The sequence below is a fragment of the Desmodus rotundus genome, chromosome 12 (assembly GCF_022682495.2).
Source record: "Desmodus rotundus isolate HL8 chromosome 12, HLdesRot8A.1, whole genome shotgun sequence".
Classification (NCBI taxonomy): Eukaryota; Metazoa; Chordata; class Mammalia; order Chiroptera; family Phyllostomidae; genus Desmodus; species Desmodus rotundus.
Window position 1 is genome coordinate 79108187 of NC_071398.1, and position 21213 is coordinate 79129399.

General features: G+C 53.8%; 2 protein-coding genes across 4 annotated transcripts; one reads left to right on the forward strand and one right to left on the reverse strand.

The window, feature by feature from the left end:
* Window positions 1–155: 155 nt before the first annotated feature.
* PKLR (pyruvate kinase L/R) lies at window positions 156–10323 on the forward strand. Of its 2 annotated transcripts, none has more exons than XM_024572320.3 (11): window positions 156–287; window positions 1461–1643; window positions 5285–5376; window positions 5471–5602; window positions 5730–5916; window positions 6283–6553; window positions 6673–6823; window positions 7122–7274; window positions 7370–7536; window positions 8255–8436; window positions 9048–10323. In XM_024572320.3, the coding sequence occupies exons 1-11, from the start codon at window positions 182–184 to the stop codon at window positions 9152–9154; spliced, it is 1731 nt and encodes a 576-aa protein (XP_024428088.2). In that variant the 5' UTR covers window positions 156–181; the 3' UTR covers window positions 9155–10323. The 2 variants fall into 2 exon arrangements, with proteins under 2 accessions (XP_024428088.2, XP_045060410.2); XM_045204475.2 differs by lacking the exon at window positions 156–287 and adding an exon at window positions 751–876.
* Window positions 9931–20843, reverse strand: HCN3 (hyperpolarization activated cyclic nucleotide gated potassium channel 3). Of its 2 annotated transcripts, XM_024571000.4 has the most exons (8): window positions 20417–20843; window positions 16266–16695; window positions 15230–15391; window positions 14589–14807; window positions 14034–14180; window positions 13226–13466; window positions 12246–12410; window positions 9931–11841 (listed from the first exon to the last, which is right to left on the reverse strand). In XM_024571000.4, exons 1-8 carry the CDS (start codon window positions 20698–20700, stop codon window positions 11141–11143), a joined length of 2349 nt encoding a protein of 782 aa, XP_024426768.1. In that variant the 5' UTR covers window positions 20701–20843; the 3' UTR covers window positions 9931–11140. The 2 variants fall into 2 exon arrangements, with proteins under 2 accessions (XP_024426768.1, XP_045060405.1); XM_045204470.3 differs by lacking the exon at window positions 14589–14807.
* Between the last annotated feature and the right edge of the window lie 370 nt (window positions 20844–21213).

Genomic DNA, 21213 nt, shown 5'->3' on the forward strand with positions numbered 1-21213 from the left:
ATGCCCGGAGACAAGGGAAAAGAGCCGGTAGGTCTGGGGGAGGGACTCTGTGTGGAGACAGGGGCGGCCTACTGGGTGTGTCCCTTTCCTTCTCTCTGGCTTTCTTAGATAAGACCAGCAGTTTTGTCTCCTCTCCCCCTCTCCCTGCACGCTGGGCAGCCCCAGCCCACACGTTGGGAGCATGTCGATCCAGGAGAATGAGAACACAAAACCCCAACAGCTTTGGTCATGGATCTCCAGGTCCCAAAGGGACTTAGCAAAGTCCATCTTAATTGGGGCTCCAGGAGGTAAGAAGGGTCAACAGAAGCCAGTGAAAAGAGGGGGAAGAGCCCTGGCCAGGTAGCTGAGTAGGTGGGAGTGTCAGCCCCAATGTGCCAAAGTTGCAGGTTCAATCCCCTCTCAGGGTAGTACAAGAATCAACCAATGGATGCATCGATGGGTGGAACAACAGCTCGCTCTCTTGCTCTCCCTCAAATTAATACATTAAAAAAATGTTAAAGGGGGAGGAAGATGAGAGTGGAATCAGAGTGGGGGTGGAGGGTGCAAACGATGCATATCTGCTGCCTAGGAGGAGTTTGGGGAGGGTCTGTATTCATTGAGGTCTCCTCTGTGTTAAATTACGGACCCTGATCTGGGCCTCTTCTACCAGGCAGAGAGGAAGGCAGAGAGGAACCTGCAGCATGGGAGTCACGGGGCACTCTCGTGGTTCTTGGACTCTGACCCCTGGTCCACAGGGTTTTCAGTGACGGGGAGACACTGGTGACACTTTAACCAGTAGGCAGAACCGATCCCCAGCCCAGAGGGGCCTCATGCCTCCGGCAGCCTGACGGTGTGGAGCCGATCACCAGAGCCGGCAGGCGTGCTGTGGCATGGAGGGTACGGCCAGAGCGGCTCCTCTGGGCTGAGTAAAGCTACAGGACCTGAGGACCTGGGTGAAGTAGAAACTGAAGGAGCTGAGGAAACTCAGAGGAGGGGATGGAAAAGCCAGCAATTGGAAGGAAAATGGCAGGGACGTTAGAGAGGGGACTGGGTGATTCTGGGCCTGAATAATGAGATATCCAGGTGGGGGCAGAGGCTGAGGCTGAGGGGAGTCAGCAGCCAAAGAGCAAGAAGTCGGGCAGTGTGGGGATCAGATAGCTGGACTTGAGCCTGGAGTTAGTCAGACCTGGGTGTGAATCCCCTCTCTGTTACTTAGAAGCTATATGATATTGGGCAATTTATTTAATCTTTCTCAGCCTCTCTGTTTCCTTATCTACGAAATGGGGATCATTGTAGAGCATTTAGCAGTACCTGCTTGACAAGATCCTTGTGACTATGTGAGATACTATACACATAATGCCCAGGTCATAAGTACAAAAGTTCATGCTTGACAAGAACTGGAGAGCTGAGGGAAGGAATAGACGGCATGCTGAGATACAGGGAAGAGAGCCAGGCGCCTATGCAGTCCCCTTCTACTTCAGGGCCAGCGGGGTACCTGCGGCTGGCCAGCGTAGCCCAGCTGACCCAGGAGCTGGGCACGGCCTTCTTCCAGAGGCAGCAGCTGTCAGCCGCAATGGCAGACACCTTCCTGGAACACCTCTGCCTGCTGGACATCGACTCGGAGCCCGTGGCTGCTCGCAGTACCAGCATCATTGCCACCATTGGTGAGCACCCTCTGTCCCCTGAAGCATCACAGGGCTTCTCGGTTGTTTCTCAAGGTGCTTCCTCATGTTTTGTCTCCTTGGAGACTTCTCCATGAGTCATTCATTCAGCAAAAATTTGTAAAGGTTTTATTTATTTATTTTTAGAGAGAGAGGAGGGGAGAAAGAAAGAGAGGGAGAGAAACATTGATGTGAGAGAGAAACATCGGTCTGTTGTTTCTCATATGTGCCCCAACAGGACAGAACTGAAAGAAACCCACGTACATGCCCTGACTGGAGATTGAACTAGAGACCCTTTGGTTTGTGGGAGGATGCCCAACCAGTGGAGCCACACGGGTCGGGGTGACATTCCACAAATATTTGTTGAGCACTTGGTAGACAAGGTTTTGGGCCCTGGGAGTAGTAGATCAGTGAAATGAATAAAAATCACTACTCTTGGAGAGCTGACAATCTAGCCAGGTGAGATAATAAATAATAAGCAGAATAAATTACTTAGTATGTTAGAAAGTGATAAATAAGAGGGAAGACCCAAAAAAACAGGATTTATTTATTAAAAAATTGTGTATTTATTCTTACATGTTTAATTCAATCACCTTCAAAGTACTCTCCATTTAGTACAATATACCTATCAAGACGTTTTCTCCACTGCTCAAAACAGTTTTTGAACTCGTTGATTTTGACGCCTTTTAAGTGCGTCTGCCGTTTTTTTGTTTCATCTCTTCCACATCAGCAAAACGTTTCCCTCTGAGGACATTTTTCATCCAGAGAAACAAGAAAAGTAGCTGAGGGCGAGATTGGGTGAATACGGAAGGTGGGGCATTGGGGTCATGCTGCTTTTTGGTCACAAACCGCTGAATGCTCAGCGCAGTGCAGGCGGGTGGGTGCACTTGTAAATCGCCCCTCGTGAGACGGGCGAATGTGTTGAGTCTTCAAAACAGTTCACTGAAGCCGAACACAGCCTGTCTTAACAACACCTGGTGGCACACTGATGCAGATGTGTTCCCAGAACACTCAGCTAGCAGGGCAAGTTGGTACTACAAGGGACCCCCTCCTCCAGAAGATCATTCTGGTTTTTATGGGTCCCCCCTTCTATTGACCTGGCTGGTATGGCTTGGTTGGTTGGAGTATCATCCAGTAACCAAAAGGATGCAGGTCCAACTTTCGGTCCAGGAGCGTACTGGAGGCAACCAATTGATGTTTCTCTCTCACACTGATGTTACTTCTCCCTTCCTCTCTCCCTGAAAGCAATGAAAAAAGTCTTTGGGTGAGGATAAAAATAACAATAATACTAATAATAAGAGAAAGTGATTAATACTATGAAAGAAAAAACAATAGAGCGTGCTGAAGGCCATCAAAGATGCCAGGGTAGGAGGCAGTCTGCAGAGACAATCAGAGAAGCCATTATTTTGAAAACTAGACCTGAGCAAAGATTTGAAGGAGATGAGAGAATGATGGATGCGAAGGTCTGGGGAAGAGAGCTCCAGCCAAAGGGAACGGTCAGCGCAAAGACCCCAAGTCAAGAAGGCTGGAGTAGTCAGAACCCATCAAGGGAGCGAAGAGTAGGGGAAATACAGGGATTTCAGGGGAGGGTAAGATCATGTAGGACTTGGTAGAATTTTTAGAATTTGAGCTGAGTTGCTCCGACTAAAATGGAACACTACCGGAGAGTTTTGAGCGGGGAAACAACACGCTCTTACTTATGTTTTCATAGAGCTGCTCTGGCTGCTATGTCGAAACTAGATTGGAGGTGGGTTTGGAAGGAAGCGCAGAAGCTGCTCCTGCAGTATTTCCAGGTCAGACCAGGTAGGGGCAGGGGAGCTGGTGAGAAGTGATCAGATCCCACTGAAAGTAAACAGTAATTGAAAAAGCAAAATTTAAATTAAAAAAGACGTGGTCAGATTCTGAATGCATTTTGAAGCATTTCCCAATGGATTATAGGGTGGGTGAGGGTGAAAAAGGAGAGAAGGATGATGCCAAGGTTTTAGGTTTGAGGACCAGAAGGATGCATCATCAGCTGATCAGGAAAGACGGTTGTGGAGAGGTTGTGGGGGAAGAGCAGGTGTGCAGTTTGGGGAAAGGTGAGTTTGAGATGCATGTTAGACACTCGAGTGTGACACAGAATAGGCAATCAGATACACAGCTCTGGGTGTGGAAGAGAGGTCTGAACTGAAGATATAAATTTGGGAAACAAAAGTGGAGATATAAATTGTCAGCTTATAGATGGTTCTTAAAGCCATAAAACTAGTTGAGACGGTCAACGGAGTGAAAGTGAAATGACAAAGAGAATGGGACATGTAATGTTAAGGGCAAGGAGGAGCAAGCAAGGCTGAGGAGGAGAGCCAGTGAGGCAAGAGCGCATCCAGAGCGTGGTGTCCCAGAGGACAAGTGAGGAAGGTATGTCAAGGACACGTATCCATTGCTGCCAATGGGCCAGCCAAGACGAGGACTGAGAATTGACCATTAGATTTAGCAACAACACTGAGATTCTTGATGACCTTGACAAGGACAGAGGCAGTGGAGGCGGTGGGGGGAGGGGAGACACCTGCCGAGTGGGTACGAAGAGTAAGGGTGGGGGACCGGAGGCTGCAAGTGCAGAAACCTCTCACAATGAGTTCTGCTGCAAAGGAGAGCAAAGAAATGGGACTGCAGCCGGAGGGGGAACTGGGAATAAGAGAATTTTTTGATGGAAGAAATAACAGCAGGTTTACATGCTAATGAGAATGATGCAATTAAAAGGAAAACATTGATGACATAGAGGACTGGAGAATGGCTGAATCTGTCTTTGAGCAGGTGAACAGGAGGAGATCTAATGCGCAAGTACAAGAAGTGGCTTTAGCCTTGGCTGGTGGCTCTGTTGGTTGGGTGTCATCCAGCAAACCAAAAGGTCGTGGGTTTGATTCCTGATCAGGGCACATGCCTGGGTTAGGGGTTCAGTCCCTAGTCAGGGTGGGTGCAGGAAGTGACGGATGGATATTTCTCTCTCACATCAATGATTCTCTCTCTTTCTCTTTCTCCCTCCCTTCCCCTCTCTCTAGAATCAATAAAAGGGGGGAAAAAAGAATTGGCTTTAGCTCTGGCTGGTGTGGCTCAGTGGATTGAGTGCCGGCCTGTGAACCAAAGGGTCGTGGCTCAATTCCCAGTCAGGGCACATGCCTGGGTTGTGGGCTGGGTCTCTCGCACATTGATGTTTCTCTCCCTCTCTCTAAAAAGAAAGAATTGGCTTTAGGCAGGGGCTGGAGAGCTTGGCTCTCAGTTACATAGCTGCCCTGTCAACAAGCAGAAATGGGGCCCAACTCAATTCTCCTCAGTCAGAATGAGGCCTGTCAGCTCTACAGCCCTGTACCCACCCCTGCTGTACCTGGCTCATACACTGGGGCGCTGATATCACTGCAGACACAGTTGCCTCATTCAGACCTGGCTGAGGACCCTCCCCTCCAAGTGTCTCCTCCTCCACACAGGGCTGCCTCCCAAGGTGTTGGCTGGAGAGAGGAATGTAGTTTCTGACTTGAGAACAGAGGTCGGTCAGGGAATAAAGGTCAGGTAACAGGCCTTCTGCGGCATGTGGTTTCTCAGAGCGTGGTGGTGGGTCTGGTTGTCTCTCAGGTTTGGAGAGCAAGCTGTCTGAGCGAAATCTCTGGTTCCAGGGCCGGCATCTCGCTCCGTAGAGCGTCTCAAGGAGATGATCAAGGCCGGGATGAACATTGCTCGACTCAACTTCTCCCATGGCTCACATGAGGTTCGGGAAGGGGCCACAGGAGGCGGCGGGGTTAGAGGATGCGCCAAGGTCCTGGCCACCTTCCCCTGAAATCTCCACTCGGTTCTGTCACCAGTACCACGCTGAGTCCATCGCCAATGTCCGAGAGGCAGTGGAGAGCTTTGCAGTGTCCCCGCTCAGCTACCGACCGGTGGCCATCGCTCTGGATACCAAAGGACCAGAGATTCGCACTGGGATCCTGCAGGGGGTGAGAGGCGGGTCCCGACGGGTCCAGTTGGCGGGGGCCAGCCGGGGGCTGTAGGGCGTGGAGGCGATGGCCCCGGGGGCGGAGCGTAGGGCGGGGCCGAACGCGGGATTCGCGGCTCTGTCCCCAGGGCCCGGAGTCGGAAGTGGAGCTGGTGAAGGGCTCCCAGGTGCTGGTGAGCGTGGACCCCACGTTCCAGACGCGAGGAGACGCGAACACCGTGTGGGTGGACTACCCCAACATCATCAGAGTCGTGCCGGTGGGGGGTCACATCTACATCGACGACGGGCTCATCTCCCTAGTGGTCAAGAGAATCGGTGCGGATGCGCCTCCCGCCCCCGCCGCGCGCGGAGCTGCGCGCGCTCTCTTCCCTCCGGCTCCCGCATTTGCCCCGCGCACCCGCCCCACCCCGGCCGGCGTCCTAACGCAACTCGTCCCAGGGGCCCCCAGCATCCAGACTCCTGGGCTCACCCTGGCTGGGGGCTGGACTGGCGGGGTAGTCCTTTCTTCCACACAAGTCCACCCGGTGCCCGTTACGTGTGGAGCCCAGGCCGAGGGCAGACGGACGAATAGAATAGGACGTGGTTCCTAATCTCTTGAGGGGTCCAAGCCCCTGTTCCCTACGCCGTGACTCTACTCCCAGCCTCACCCCTGACCTAGGCTGGCTCTTTCCATGCCCACAGGCCCAGAGGGGCTGGAGACCGAGGTGGAGAATGGCGGCGTCTTGGGCAGCCGGAAGGGCGTGAACTTGCCGGGCGCCCAGGTAGACTTGCCAGGGCTGTCGGAACAAGACGTCCGGGACCTGCGCTTTGGGGTGGAGCATGGCGTAGACATCATCTTTGCCTCCTTTGTGCGGAAAGCCAGCGATGTGGCTGCGGTCCGAGCTGCCCTGGGGCCAGAAGGACAGGCCATCAAGATCATTAGCAAAATCGAGAACCACGAAGGCGTGAAGAAGTGAGGTTTGGCCTTTGTTCCCTATCAGGCCCTTTACAGCCCTGTAGCTCCTCTTCTCCCATCTCCTTTCCCTGGCTTCTTCTGGCTCTTCCCCAGCCCTGACTGGCCCAACCACCCAGGTTTGATGAAATCCTGGAAGTGAGCGATGGCATCATGGTGGCACGCGGTGATCTGGGCATCGAGATCCCAGCGGAGAAGGTTTTCCTGGCTCAGAAGATGATGATTGGGCGTTGCAACTTGGCGGGCAAACCAGTTGTCTGTGCCACACAGGTCTGGAGTGAGCCTGGAGAGGGCAGGGGCACTTTGTGGCTTTTGGGGACACCTGAGGGTGAATATCTGCACCTTAGGTCTAGAGCACGTTTTGCTGTCCAGTGTTTGATCCTCAAACAATGACGTTAGGGAGAGATGCTGTGACCCCCATTTTCAGATAAGGACACTGAGCTGCCAGGATCACAGTTTGCGGCTGTGACCCTGGCTTTCGGGGCAGTCTGCGAGTGTGGATGTCAGAGAAGTAGCTTCCCTGATCAGAGTGTGGCTCCTACAGCTCTGACATCCAGATGTCCCCCAGATGCTGGAGAGCATGATTAGCAAGCCCCGGCCAACACGGGCGGAGACGAGCGACGTGGCCAATGCTGTGCTGGATGGTGCAGACTGCATCATGCTGTCGGGGGAAACTGCCAAAGGCAGATTTCCCGTGGAGGCTGTAATGATGCAGCATGCGGTAGGAGCTCATAATGCAAGGCAGATGGGCTGGACAGCCAAACCCCTGCAAGACCCAGCACCCCCCGCCCCAGCCTGACTTCCTGGTGTCTGCAGATTGCCCGGGAGGCAGAGGCCGCGGTGTACCACCGGCAGCTGTTTGAGGAGCTGCGCCGGGCAGCGCCGCTGAGCCGTGATCCCACTGAAGTCACTGCCATTGGCGCTGTGGAGGCTTCCTTCAAGTGCTGTGCTTCGGCCATCATCGTGCTGACCAAGACTGGCCGGTGAGAGGGACTCCGTGAACACCAAGACAAGCCTTTGGGTCAGGGGCAGGTGGGGATGGGTCACAGGCTTGGGTTACGTCTTGTCATGAGAGATGAAGAATATCATTCTGGGGCAAGAGGAGAGGTAGCTCTGCGATCTGGGGCTGGGAAAGGCGGACCTGGAGCACACAGGAACTGTGCCAGTGAGCTCCAGGGGCTGAAGGGGAAGGTACATCACTGGAAGCATTGGCTTCCAGGCCATTTGGGCTCCTAGGGCTCAGAAGCGAGTCCTTTGCATTTGGCCCACAAAGCCTTACACTGCTGCGGTGTTGCAGAAGGGCCCAGAAGGTCTGAGTTCAACTGTTTGCTCTGAAATGACACCTTGGGTAGGGTACCCAGGCTCTGTATGCTTCCTCGCGGGCTTGTGAGGATTCACCAGAGACCTTTTTAAGGTAAGTGCTATATCTAGGTACCTTCTCAGAAAGGTTTTGCTTCTCAAAGAAGTTTTTCCTTACTATTGCGTTTGATGTATCCTTTATTATATCTTTCTTGTGTGGTAAGAAAGGGGAGTATTCTTATACCCACTTAACAGGTGAGAAAAACCAAGGCCCAGAAAAATACGACTTACCCAGCTTGGGTCACACAGCTTGTCGCTGACAACTGGAACCAGAACCCGAACTCTAGTTTCCTGATTCATCACCCTGTCACTGTCTGGGCTGACCTTCTCTGCCTCCTTCAGCTCAGCCCAGCTTCTGTCTCGGTACCGACCTCGAGCTGCGGTCATCGCTGTCACCCGCTCTGCCCAGGCCGCCCGCCAGGCCCACCTATGCCGAGGAGTCTTTCCCTTGCTCTACCGTGAACCTCCAGGGGCCATCTGGGCAGATGATGTGGATCGCCGAGTTCAGTTTGGCATTGAAAGTGGTGAGTCATCTAGACTTCCTCCCCACCCACCCTGGGTTTGTATCATGAGCCCCCTACCCCACTTTCCACACCCACACAAAGGGCCTTGCCTCTATCCCCTGGCCCCAGATTTAGTCTGTGAAGTTCACTAACACTCAGAGATGTTTTGGCCTCCATGGGGCACGCAGAGGGAAGAGGGGAGAGGGAGAGAGGTCAAGACCTTTCCCAAGAAGTCAACCCAGCTGTTGCCTGCGCCAGGTGGCTAGAGCCTGAGTGTGACGTAAGGGGCAGGAGGCAACAGGAGAAAGGGGACCTAGTCCCCTGCAGCTGGGATGAAAATCTATTTTGAAACTGGCTATGATAATACCCCACCTGTTCCTACTGGCCTAGCAACACAGGTGGACAGACTTGCTGCGTAGCAACTCCTCCATGCCATCCACGGACATACCTGCAGTTCTGCTATAATGCAGTGGTCACATTTCTTGTGGCGCCACCTGCGACACACATGACAGTTTGCCTCGGGCCCCTACAGGGAGGGCGGCCTTGAGGGAGTAGAAGGTGGAGTCCGGCTCTCATTACAGGGCTGGCTGGATCTCTCAGTGGCTGATGGTTATCTTCTTCCCCCACCCCAGGAAAGCTTCGTGGCTTCCTCCACGTTGGAGACCTGGTGATTGTGGTGACAGGCTGGCGACCTGGCTCTGGCTACACCAACATCATGCGGGTGCTGAGTGTGCCCTGAGATGTCCCCCTCCCTCTGACCCAGCCAGCTCTGGGCCCCATCCCTCCTCCCCATTCCCTCCGCTCCATGCCACCCACACCCCTCCTCTGGCTTTACTCCCAGTCCTCCCCACCTGAGGCCACACCTGCTATCTAGCCACATTCCAGGGTGCCCCTTCCCCCTCACCACCCAGGCCCTCAAAGTCTGGCCATCTGGCAGCTCCAGTGGCGCACCCAATGCTCTCATCCAATGCTCTCAGTTGGACCCTAAGATGCTCTGAGCCTTTAATCCCAGCTTAACCGGTTAATTCTATTTCCCCAGGCTTCCCACACCTGGAGGTGGGGGAGCGGAGAACAGGGCAATCGTGTCCAACCTCCACAAAACCACTATTTTAGAAATATTTCACATCCATGCAGTCCGATGTTCTCATCTGTGGCCTTCATGGTAATCTGACTCTCTCCCAAGGAGAGCGCCACTTCTTCCTTCGTTGTAACTAATCGTGATGTCAAAGCACCACCCTCGGGCAAGGTAGGGCAGATGGTACTGGGGAGCACATCTTGTCACTGTCTTCACAACTTCTACTGGGACTGCGGACCACTTTCTAGCCGCTCTCAGGGCCATCTCGTGTCTTGTGGGGTGAGTTGCCTCCTCGTGCACCCAGAAATTCCTTCTTTGTTCCCACACACAAACCAGGAGCCGAAATGAGTGTCTCTATTTTCTTTTTTTAAACCCAGCTATTTGGAAGCAATTACAAAACTTCTCCCACATACCTAGTATTCCAGAACTCCCCACCCAGAAGAAAATGAGCTTTGGGGTCCCAGCCCCACATTCTTTGATGCTGTAGAGTCGGCATGGTGACAGAGGGTGGGGGGAAGGGGTTTCTGTTGTCCCTGAGAAGGCAGAGGTGCTGGCTAGCCTGCCCTTTCGTAGGGCCCTCACCTTACTCTAGCACCAACAGCAAACTCAGTAGGGAAAAAAAACTAAAAGGAAGAGCATCCCCCACTCCCCCTGCCTCAGGTGGCCCTTCTACCCCCACCTAAATAGGAAGAGGGTTCCAGTATTGCTGCCGATGGAGCTGGACCAGGACCATAGGAATTGGCATAGGGGAGGGGGCGTTGCCCCTTCCTGGCTCCCTACCAGGAGGGGATGGGAGGGATGGATAAAGAAATGGGTCAATCAAATGCATTGATAATAAAACTAGCAAATGAATAAATATAATTATTGAATAATTGAATAAATAAGGAAGGGAAGAAAAAACATGTCATTTAAGGATTCAGCCACTTGCCCCTCGCCTGGGGGGTCTAGGCTGGCACACTAAATGGGAGGTGCCAAACGTCCCTTAGCTTCAAGGGGGACACCACTGGGGCAGGGACACAGGGAGGAGGTGGCTCCCAGTTTACACAGAGACAGTTCTACCACAGAGAGAGAGAGAGTTCAGGGGACTTGGCAGGAGACGTGTTCCCACTCAGGGGATATAGACACGGAGGGGCCTACACACGGCAATGCAGGCGGATGCCCACAGTGGGGACCCCAAACATCTGTCAACAGTAGTGGGCACAGGCAACTCGCCGGCTGTGCTGGGAGGACTAGGAGATAACCGCTCGGGGCAGAGCCTGCGGGCCCCGGGCCAGGAAACAGACATCTAATTACTCGGCAGTGATGGCAATGGCAAGTACTTGTGCTTAGTAAGGTGGAGTCACAAGCCTGGGCCTGTGCCCGGCAGGACCATGGCTGGGGGAACACCTTAGTCAGAGCGCTCAGAGTCTCTTCTATTTGGCAGTGGGGACACAGTATTAACACAGTGCCTTGAGCATGGCAGGTGCTCAGTACATTTGATGAATGCGTGAATGGGTTGGGAGGCAGCAGGGTGCCTGAGGACAGAAACTATCTTGTTGGCAGTAAAGGGAGATATTCCCATAGGGCAGTGTTTTGGGCCCCCTTGGCCTTCCCCAGGAGGCACCTGCCTTCAGGCACACACTACTGCACCCAAGGAATTACCTAAGGGTTTCACATGTTGGCAGAGAGCTGGGGGCCTCTAGGGGTGGCTGGCCCAGGCACTGGTGGCCTGGGGGGCTGGGCTGTCCCTGGAGGATTGGCCAGGAGCCCTGACGGGGCCAGTCGCTCACTTCCTGAGCCTTTACGCCCAGGAGAGCCATCACCTACTGCCCGTTGAGGCAGAGAGGGTTGGGAGGCTGAGAGTGGGCGGCCTCGAGGTCCTAGTCGCCGCCCACCTCCCCCTGGGGTGGGGCCCAGCAGGGACACCTGGGAGCGCCCAGCCTGGGACAGGCTGGCATGGAGAGTTCGGGCGGGTGGGACAGGCAGGCGGGAGGTGGATGCCCATGGCCCCCGGACCAGCAGGGGGCCAGGTCGGACAGGCACCAGTGGAGAAGCTGGGGAGCCTGATGAGCGTCGAGCAGAGCGAGCAAGGAGGGTGGCTGGAGAGTCTGGGGAGAGGGGCAGGGGTCCCCGCTGGTGAGTTAGGGCAATGGCCACACTGGAGGTCACAGCGGCTGCCTGCAGGGGTGCATGCACCAGCGGCTCCCATAGCACTGGTTTGCCACTGAGCCGAGCTCCTGTGCCCGGGGCCAGGCCCTGAACACCCCGAGCCATGTCCCTGTCGTGCTGCACCAAGTGCTGCTCCATGATGCCGCCACTGCTGCCAGGACTTGGCTCAGAGCGCTTCCGCTGCAGGATGGAGTTCTTCTTACCTAGAGGTTGTCCCAAGAGGGAGAAGGGAAGGGTAGTGAAGGAATCTAAGATAAAGGTTGAATGTCAAAGAAGTGGAGGGTGAAGCGATGGCAGTGGGCGAAGGTAGAGATAAGAGGGTCAAGGGATGCGTGCGTATCAGAGATGGTGAAGGTCAGGGGCTTAGGGAAGGAGGGCTCGGGGCATGGGGACGTGGGGCAATCTCTCCAGGGGTAAGAGATGCTGAGTTGCAAGGGCAGTGAGCCACAGCATTGAAGGGCCTATGGGGGCATTTGCTGGGACTGGGGTGGGCCGGGGCACAATACTGGAGTGGGAGAGCACGGGCGTTGGGACAACAGAGGCTTCTTGCTTGACATGGGTGAGGGCCCAGGTTGGACCCAGAGAAGACACAGTGGACAGGCCTCACCAATGCGGCGCAGTCGATCCAGGGCCACAGTCTCGAAGGCCCGGCGCATCATGGGGAACTCCTCAAGCACAGCATTGAAATGGTCCACGCTGAGTGAGTAGAGGCGACAGTAGGTGTCAGCACGCACGCTGGCTGTGCGCCGGCCCCGAGTCAGGAGACAGATCTCTGCCAAATTTGGGAGGAGGCCTTCAGAACCACTGTCCCCAGAACTCCCTCTCACCGGGCCCACAGCAGCTGACCCAGCATCCTCTGGCTCCTCCCCAGGTGGGAGAAACTGGTGTTCACTCACCCACCCCAGGATCCCTGAAATGCTCCAAGCCTGTCACTCTCCAGACCTGCACAATTATCGTCCTGGCTCTCGAAGTTAAAGCTGACAATCAGGCAGGTCTCACTGGCCCCACCACCAGCCATTCCACTCCTCTCTAATTTCCACCCACCTCCGCTGCTCTATCCCAAGGGGTAGGCTTGGGGAAGCACCCCTTCAAATGAACACCCAAGGACAGCCCAGAAGGAGCAAAGCAGTGCCAGAGGACAAAGGGCAACACGATGGAAATACCGGAGGGCGGTGGGTGGTTTGGAGGCTGAGAGACTGTACCAGCTTCCAATCACTTTAGGCAACAGCTGGCGGAACCGCCCCCAGTGCAATATAGGCTGCTCCGCTGAATCACACCGCCGGAGCCCCGGGGACGGCACTACTTTATTACTCTCTGTCCCTCGTGGGATCCTTGGAGTTCACCAATCATGGGTTCTAAAAGACCCAGTGGCTCAGGAATTTTCAACCTGGCTGTGCCCTGGAATCTCTTAAGAAGCTGCTTAAAATTACAGAGCCGCAGGCCCCAGGCCCAGAGATTCGGATTAAGTCGGCCTGGGGAGGCACTGGAACTCTGACTGCAGCATGGCCAGGTGGGGACCCTGATCCAGGGGAGCGTTTGCCCTCATCCTCTGCTCCAGTCCCCCCACCCTTCCTGAGGCCTGCTGACCCCCAAAGTAGGATCCATCAGTGAGGCGGGTGTCCCGGGCGCCACGTGCCAGCACACTGAGCAGCCCGTGCTGGATGAAGTACATCTTCCTGCCCACAGAGCCCTCACGCACCACGAGGTCCCCCGGCTGGAAGACCTCAAAGCGCAGCTTGGTGAGCACCGCTGTGACGAAGCTGGGGTCGGCGTGGGCGAACAGCGGCATGTGGGCCACCAGGCCCCTGCAGGTGAAGTTAATAATCTCCTGGGAAGGGGAGGGGAGGGGCCTGTCAGGCAGGCTGCACCCCCTGCCCCAAGGTGCCCCCATAGAGCTCATCTGGCTCTAGAGGCCCCACCCTGGGGTCATGATATGCAGGGATGGGGATGCTTCCGGGGGCCTGGGACCATCCTTAAGCTCCCACCTTCAGAGCGCTCCCATGAGCCCTTGAAGTACCACCCCCACAAAAACAGAGATCCCTGGTGTCCCTTCCCACGGACACTTCGCCATCATAAGCACTCCAGAGCCCTGGCCAGATAGTGCAGTTGGTTGGAGCATTGTCCCGACACACCAAGGATTTGGATTCTATCCCCGCTCGGGGCACGCACAAGCATCAACCAACGAATGCGTAAATAAGCGGAACGACAGGTCTGTCTCTCTCCCTCTCAAATCAATTAGTAAAATAATTTTTTTTAAGAACTTCAAGAAAGAACTTCACCCCTGGAAGTCCCCCAAAGCCTGGCCTCCCATGGGGCCCTCTGCTGACCAATACCCCAGATGGCATCCTGGAAGCCCAGGTCCTCGAAGAGCCACCAGGGCCCCACTCAGTCCTACCTCCCGCAGCGGCTCACTCAGCTCGCCGAGGATGCTCTCCTCATCGAACATCTTGCCCTGGTAGCGGTGCTCATAGTACTCGTGGATGCGCTGCCGTGTGTCAGCTGGCAGCTTGTGGAAGGACATGTACTGCTCCACCTGCTTGTACTGGAGGGCCAGCCGACGGCCAGCAGGCAAGAGGACACAGAGGCAGATGTGGGGCAGAACAGTGGAGGCAGGTGCAAATGGTGGGAGGTCACAGACGTGGACCAAACTCAGAAAAGTGAAACATGGAGACAGAGGGAGACATACAGGGCCACAGAAGGACATGTGGATGATGGTGGACACAGGGAGGACACAAAGCACAGTCACAGGCAGAGGAGGGGTCCAAGGACAGGAATATAGATCCAAACAAACAAAAAAAAGGTACACACGGGGCATGCATGGGACAAATGGATATGGGGCAAGGAAGGACACAGAACCAACAAGGTATGCGTCAGAATGGGCCTCAAGTTCAGCTACCCAGTCTCCAGCACCCCTTCATGCCCTCCCCTTCCTTCTCCTGTCCCTGCTGACCTTCTCCTGGTACTGACGCCGGGAGGAGTCCAGGGACTGGATGAGGGCGGTGGCATGGCCAATGAACATGGCATAGCAGGTGGCACCCACAATCATGCTGAGCATGGTGAGCCAGACGTCAGGCATGCCTACAGGTGCCTGCTGCCCATAGCCAATGCACAGCATGTGGCTCATGGCCTTGAACAGGGCGTGGGAGTACTGGCGGCCCCACGAGTGGTTCTGGAGAACAAAGCATTGCACAGCGGCACAGACGGCCCTCAGAGCCTTGCTCTCCCCCAGCCCTTTTTCTCTCTCTTTTGGTCCTCCTACCTGACCCCTTCATTTCAGATCTACCTCCCAGGAGGCACTTGGGTTTGGTTCTGGGGAGCCCTGAGGCACAAGGGGCCTCTTTTGCAGCTTGAGGGCCTCAGTTTCTGCCTAGGTTTTCTTCCCTGTGTGCTCCCTCCAAGTGTTTGTGTAAACACTTCCTCTGGGTCTCTTTCCCCTCTCCTCTCACTTCCCCACCACCTCATTCCTGTCTTCTCTCTTGGACACCCGCCTCTCCAGCATCCCCCACCTCTTGCCCCCTGTGGTCTTCCCACTACTCAGGCAGAAGAGCCCTTAGAATGCCCAGCAGAGGCAGAGCTGTGGGGAGATCTCACCACCATGTGGTTGATGGAGACCCAGCAGTCGGGAGGGAAGTCCTGCAGCATGGGGACCAGGAACTGCAGACAGCCATCCCAGTGACAGAGCAGCAGCATCATCCCGATGAGGTTGAAGATGCGAACCACAGCACTGGCCAGGTCATAGGTCATGTGAAAGATCTGAGGATTCCGAGGAGGGGCCACTGTGGACCAAAACCCTTCCTGACGGTCCTCCTCCATTCCCAGCCTTGCAAATTCTCTCTTTGAATTTCCCCAGCCCCACGAATTTAAAAAAGTGGCCATTATTGTACAGAGCTTTCCAGCACACAAATGTAGCTAATACAAAGTAGTCCGTGTTACTACTCTTATCATATAAATGGGAAAATGCTGCCAATCCTGTGCTCAGGATCACAGTGTCACAGCAGAGACTGGAAAAGGCTGCTGCACAGGCTGCCAAAGTGCAGCCTGGAAACCAGGAGAGGGGACATTTCACAGTGTGACGTCCCCAGGGCATGGGGATAAGGCTTAAAGTCAGCAGCCCTCTTCCCTTCCAATAATAATAGGTAATTTGCTGAGACCAAGTGCTTTACAGACATTAACTCCTTATCACACGTAAGTGTATGTACCACTCGCATTTCATAGAAGAGGAAACCAGCTCGCATAGAGTAAACAGTGAAGCTGGAGTCTGACCTCAGGCAATGACATTGTATAGCTCACACTCCCAACCACGAAACTGCTACCCCGAAGCTGAAACTCCAGCCCCTTTCACATCCTGCAATTCCTAGCTTTCCTCCCACATCTTCCCCCCAGAGTCCAACTAACCCTCAAGTATTTGTCCAGCAGCTGTGCTCCACCCTCCTGCTCCACCATCCTCACCTCGGGACCCCACCCCCTGAACACTCATTCTCTTCCTGCTTCTCCCTCACCAACTTTGGAGAGAGCCCACCCTTGGAAGCTCCGCACATCTGCCCACCCCATAAAGTCGCCAGGAGTCCCACCCGTAGCACTGTCCTGGAGAAGTCTGTGAGCCTCCCTGCCCACCTCCCCACCCCACCTCCTCCCACTGATGTATGTAGCGGATGAGGCGGGAGAGGCGGAGCAGCCGCAGAAGGCTGAGGATCTTGGTGAAGCGCACTATGCGTAGGGCCCGCGCTGTTTTGTAGACCTCGGCGTCCAGTCGCGGCTCCAACTCCACCACCAGGAAGATGTAATCCACAGGGATAGAGGAGATGAGGTCAACCAGGAACCAAGTGCGCAGGTAGCGAGTGCGGATGGCCTGCGGTGCCAGCAGGATCTCAGCGCCTTCCTCCACCACGATGCCCGTGCGGAAGTTGAGCACCAGATCCAGCAGGAAAAAAGTATCAGAGAGGACATTGAAGACAATCCAAGGTGGAGAGTTCTCCTCTTTGAAGAAGGTGATGCCCACGGGCAGCACAATGAGGTTCCCCACCATCAGCAGGAGCATGATCAGGTCCCAGTAAAACCTAAGGTGGGGTGGGATAGGGAGTAAAACCACAGTGATATTCCACCAGCCATCTAGAGTAACCACAGGTGGTCTGACCCGGCCAAGAGTGGGCAAAGGTACACAGACTCGGATGACCATCTACAGCAGATGAGAGTGTACATTGGGACCACCCTTTAGGAAAATAGTTTGGCAATATCTAGCAAAATTAAATATTTGCATTCCCAGCAATTCTATATAACTTGAGAGGGTATATGAGGGGGGACCCCCCCAAAAAACAGAGTTATCTTCTGTAGGGTGGGCCCCCCTTTTTTAAAAAAGGTTTTATTTATTTATTTTTAGAGAGAGGGGAAGAGAAGGAGAAAGAGAGGAAGAGAAACATCAGTGTGTGGACCTGGCCTGCAACCCAGGCATGTGCCCTGACTGGGAATCAAACCCTCGACCCTTTGATTCGCAGACCTGCGCTCAACCCACTGAGTTATGATCTCGCCCCGAGCGACATATTTTTGTTTGTTTTTTTGTTTCCCTGGATTAAAAAAGTCCTCAAAGGGAAATGTTTTGCTGATGTAGAAGAGGTGAAATAAAAAACAGCAGAAGCACTTAAAGACATCAAAATTGATGAGTTCAAAAAACTGTTTTGAGCAATGAAAAAAAAATGTCTTGATAGGTGTATTGCATCAAATGAAGAGTATTTTGAGGATGACTGAAGTTAAACATGTAAGAATAAATTACACAATTTTTTATAAATAAATTCCAGGGGATTTTTAGCCCCACCCCCCAACCCCATATACAGGAATAGCAGCATTAAGTCTGGAAACAACCTGATGCCCATCAGTAGAAAATATAGATAAATTAGATCAATACACTGTGATGTAGTCATGCCTCGCAATGCTCTGCCACTGTGAAATCATTCCACTGCAGCTACATTCCGCATTATGTATGAATGAATCTCACAACTTCAATGCTGAGCCAAAAAAGTAGGATACAAAAGTATACACACTGGATGATTCCACTTGTACAAAGTTCAGAAACAGCCAAACTAAACTGTATAATTTAGGGACTCACAGGAAAATTGTGAAACTATAAAGAAAAATAAGATGAGTACCATGAAAGCTACAATAGCGGTTTTGGGAAAGGAATGTGAGAGTAGTAGGGAGGCCCCTGGGTGCCCGCAATGCAGTCTCTCCTGCCCTAGAGAGTTGTTACACGGGAGTGTGCCTCTCGGAACGACATATATATATCTCCACTATACAGTATACTACTCTCTCTAAATACCTGCTGCTTAGTTATTCAGACTATGTATCTGCTTTGTATACCATATATACGTATATACACCCATACATCTCCACATACTCATATATATCTTCTTAATATACAGGGTGGGGCAAACGTAGGTTTACAGTTGTTTATATGGAAAACAATGCAATAATTAATAAATAATAATACAAGAATAAACTGTTTCATGTATTCACAACTGTAAACCTACATTTTGCCCTACCCTGTATATTATATGCAGTATCTTTAGTGTACATATATGTATATATATATGATCTATGTCACTATTATGAAATCTTTTTAAAGTTAAAAATAAAGATAAACTACACCGTGCTAACCTTACAGGGTTGTTGTAAAAAATACACACTGAGCCCAGGCTGGTGTGGCTCAGGGGATTGAGTGAACCAAAGGGTCACTAGTTTGATTCCCAGTCATGGCACATGCCTGGGTTGTGGGCCAGGTTCCCAGTGGTGGACACGCAAGAGGCAACCACACATTGATGTTTCTCTCTCTCCTTCTCCCTCCCTTCCCTGTCTCTAAAAATAAATAAATAAAATCCTTTTTAAAATATGCACTGAGACAGTGGATGTGAAAGTGCTATACAAGCACTAGTCTGTGTTATGACTCACCACTCTTTATCCTGAGATTCTGAAGAGGCTGGAGCTTCTCCCAGCTATCTTCCCCTTGGTGGTCTGGGATTTCACGCTTTTCCCAGCCTTCCCCATCTCAACCCTCCTCCTCAACACAGTTGGACCCATGGCTCCCGTTTCTCTGCTGGGATCTGTTCATCTGTGCCCCAGAGTAGGGATGGTCTCTCCTGCCTCCATCTGAACTGAGCTTTTTGAGGATGCCCCTCCCCCTCCATAGCACCTCAGACAGAGCTGCGCATACAGAGAAGCTCCATAGGTGATCTTGAAGGAACAAGGCTTGAAGCTCTGCAGTCCTTTCCTCCCTTAACCTCCTTGTGTCCACTGAGACTCTAGCTGAGCCTAAGCAAGGACATGGGTAGGGGAGAGCCACAATGCTGTAGTGAAAGCTGTGGGAAGAAGAGGTCAGAGGAAGCTAGGTGAAGCCCTCATTAAAAAAAAAAAATCACTGGACAATCTGAGGGTTCCAATGAGCAATGATAGTTTCAACTCCAGAACACACGTAATCACAGCATCTACCCAGGACCCAACTCCTTCTGATTCTGACTGCAAAATCTATTATTTTAGCCCCTGAAAGAAGCTTGGTGGTCCCCAATTCCAGGTCTCCAGGCAGTCTCAGACTGTGTGCTTTCGATCAACAACAAATCCTCGACCCCCTCTCCCACTCCCTCCTGAGCCACTGGAGAAATGCTATACCATGAGCAGGGGGAGGAGAAAGAGGTTTTGCCTAGCCATAGAGCATCCCCACTGCCTGACCCACAGACAGTCACAAGCCTCGTGGGTGCTGCAGCAGAGAGGACAGAGAAGAAGCACAATGATAAGGAGGAGACACTGCTTCTGGAGATACATCTGAAGGTCAAATGGGAGAAGGGAGGGAGATCCATAGGAGACTAGGAAAGGTGCAAGGCAGGGTGAGAATGAGGTAGTAAAGAAGACCGGAGTGGGAGAAACAATGGGAGAAAGGAACATTTAAGCAATGTGTATGAATGTGGATCCCAGATGATGTCTTAGTCTCCAACTGTGTTTCCAGACTCCTGATTCACACCTCATCCTTTTGGCTCATTTCGCTTCCCAGGGTAGGTGCTTTGCACACATCCTCACCTCATCCAATAGCTGTCCTTCATTTCCCGCAAGGACAGGGCTGCTCTCCTCCCCTAGCGCCCTTGATGTAAAGGTACAGCTAGACGGGGACTATGAAATGGCCCCGCCCCCACCCGCGTCCTTCTCTCCGGTGGTGGCCATGTCCCGGGTGTTGCTGCCCCAGTCACTGTGAATCCCAGCCCTGCTCTGCCACATCCTGACTTCAGCACCAGGGACAGCTACCAGAACTGTTTGTACACCCCCGCCACACCTCCAACAGCGTCCCTGGTTTTCCTGGTAGCCTGCCCTGCTGAACTAGACTGGTGCTGAGGGTGGAAGTGGGGGGTCAGGGGAAAAAAAGCTGAGCTCGGATTCTCCCTCAGACTGACCCTGAGCCTTGGAATATGACATAATTGCCCAGATATCTAGCAAATAGTACTAGAGGAGGCAAGGATCCCTAATTCCAGTAGTCCCCATAGTCCAGGTGGAGTGCTGGGGTGCTGGGGTCCTGAAACGGGAAATCCAGGTCTCCGGGGTCTGCTTGTTTCTTCCGGCGCTCCCAGCCTGAGAAGTCACTCAGGATTCCCAGGCTAGGTTGGAGGAAGTGACTCTTTTATCCCACCCGGGGACCCCTGGGCCGGAAATGAAATGACTGTGGAGGGTAGGGCGGGTCCAGTCCCCGTGTCGCAGCTGTGGGGATGGGATCTGTGTCCCCCGCCCTCCCTGCTGGGCCCCCAGTACCGGAAGTCGCTGTAGGGATGGATGATCCAGGCCCCCGCTGACTTGACCCGCTCCTGCTCGATTTCCACTGCTTTGTGGCTGCCGAACACGCGAAGGGAGAACTTGTTGACCGTGGGCTGGAGCAGTGTCCCAAGCTGCCTCCTCTTGGGCTCGGGTCCAGATGAGGGCCCCGGGATCTGCCCCCCGGTGACAGTGGCAGGCACCGGGGTAGCAGGAGGCCCCGCCTCCAGCCCAGGGGTCGCCCAGTCGCTGGCCCCCATCGTCGGCCGCGGCTCCGCCTGCATGATGCCCCACCGCTTATACTCTTGGCCTCCTAGACCCTGTCGCGGCCATCCCGGACCCCCTGGACCCTCCCACGGTCAGAGCTGGCGCAGTCAGCGGGCTCGGAGCATAGGCGTAGTCGACTCGGAACTGCCGGCGCGCGGGGCAGAAGGGGTGTGGGGGACACACTCTCCCGCCAGCTGTGAGCGCGTTGCGCTGCGCCCCCTGGCGAGGTCCGCGGGAAAGCTGGGCTGAGCATGAGGGGGCGGGGCCTTCAGAGAGCCAGCCCGGAGGGGGCGGGGGCAATTAAGTCGATATTAAGGAGGGACTCCAAGGTGGGCGTGGTTTACTGAATAGAGGAGGTTCTCGGAGTGTAATTGGAGAAGGGGAAACACAGGAGGAGCCACAGAGAGGGTGTGGCCTAGAGTTGCCAGGCTTTTATTCCCTGAGCGCCAGGAAGGTGACACCGCCTGCAAGTGGCGGGAAAACCGGACTGAGGTTGTAGCTGGTGAGGCTGGTAAGGAGGGTAAGGGATT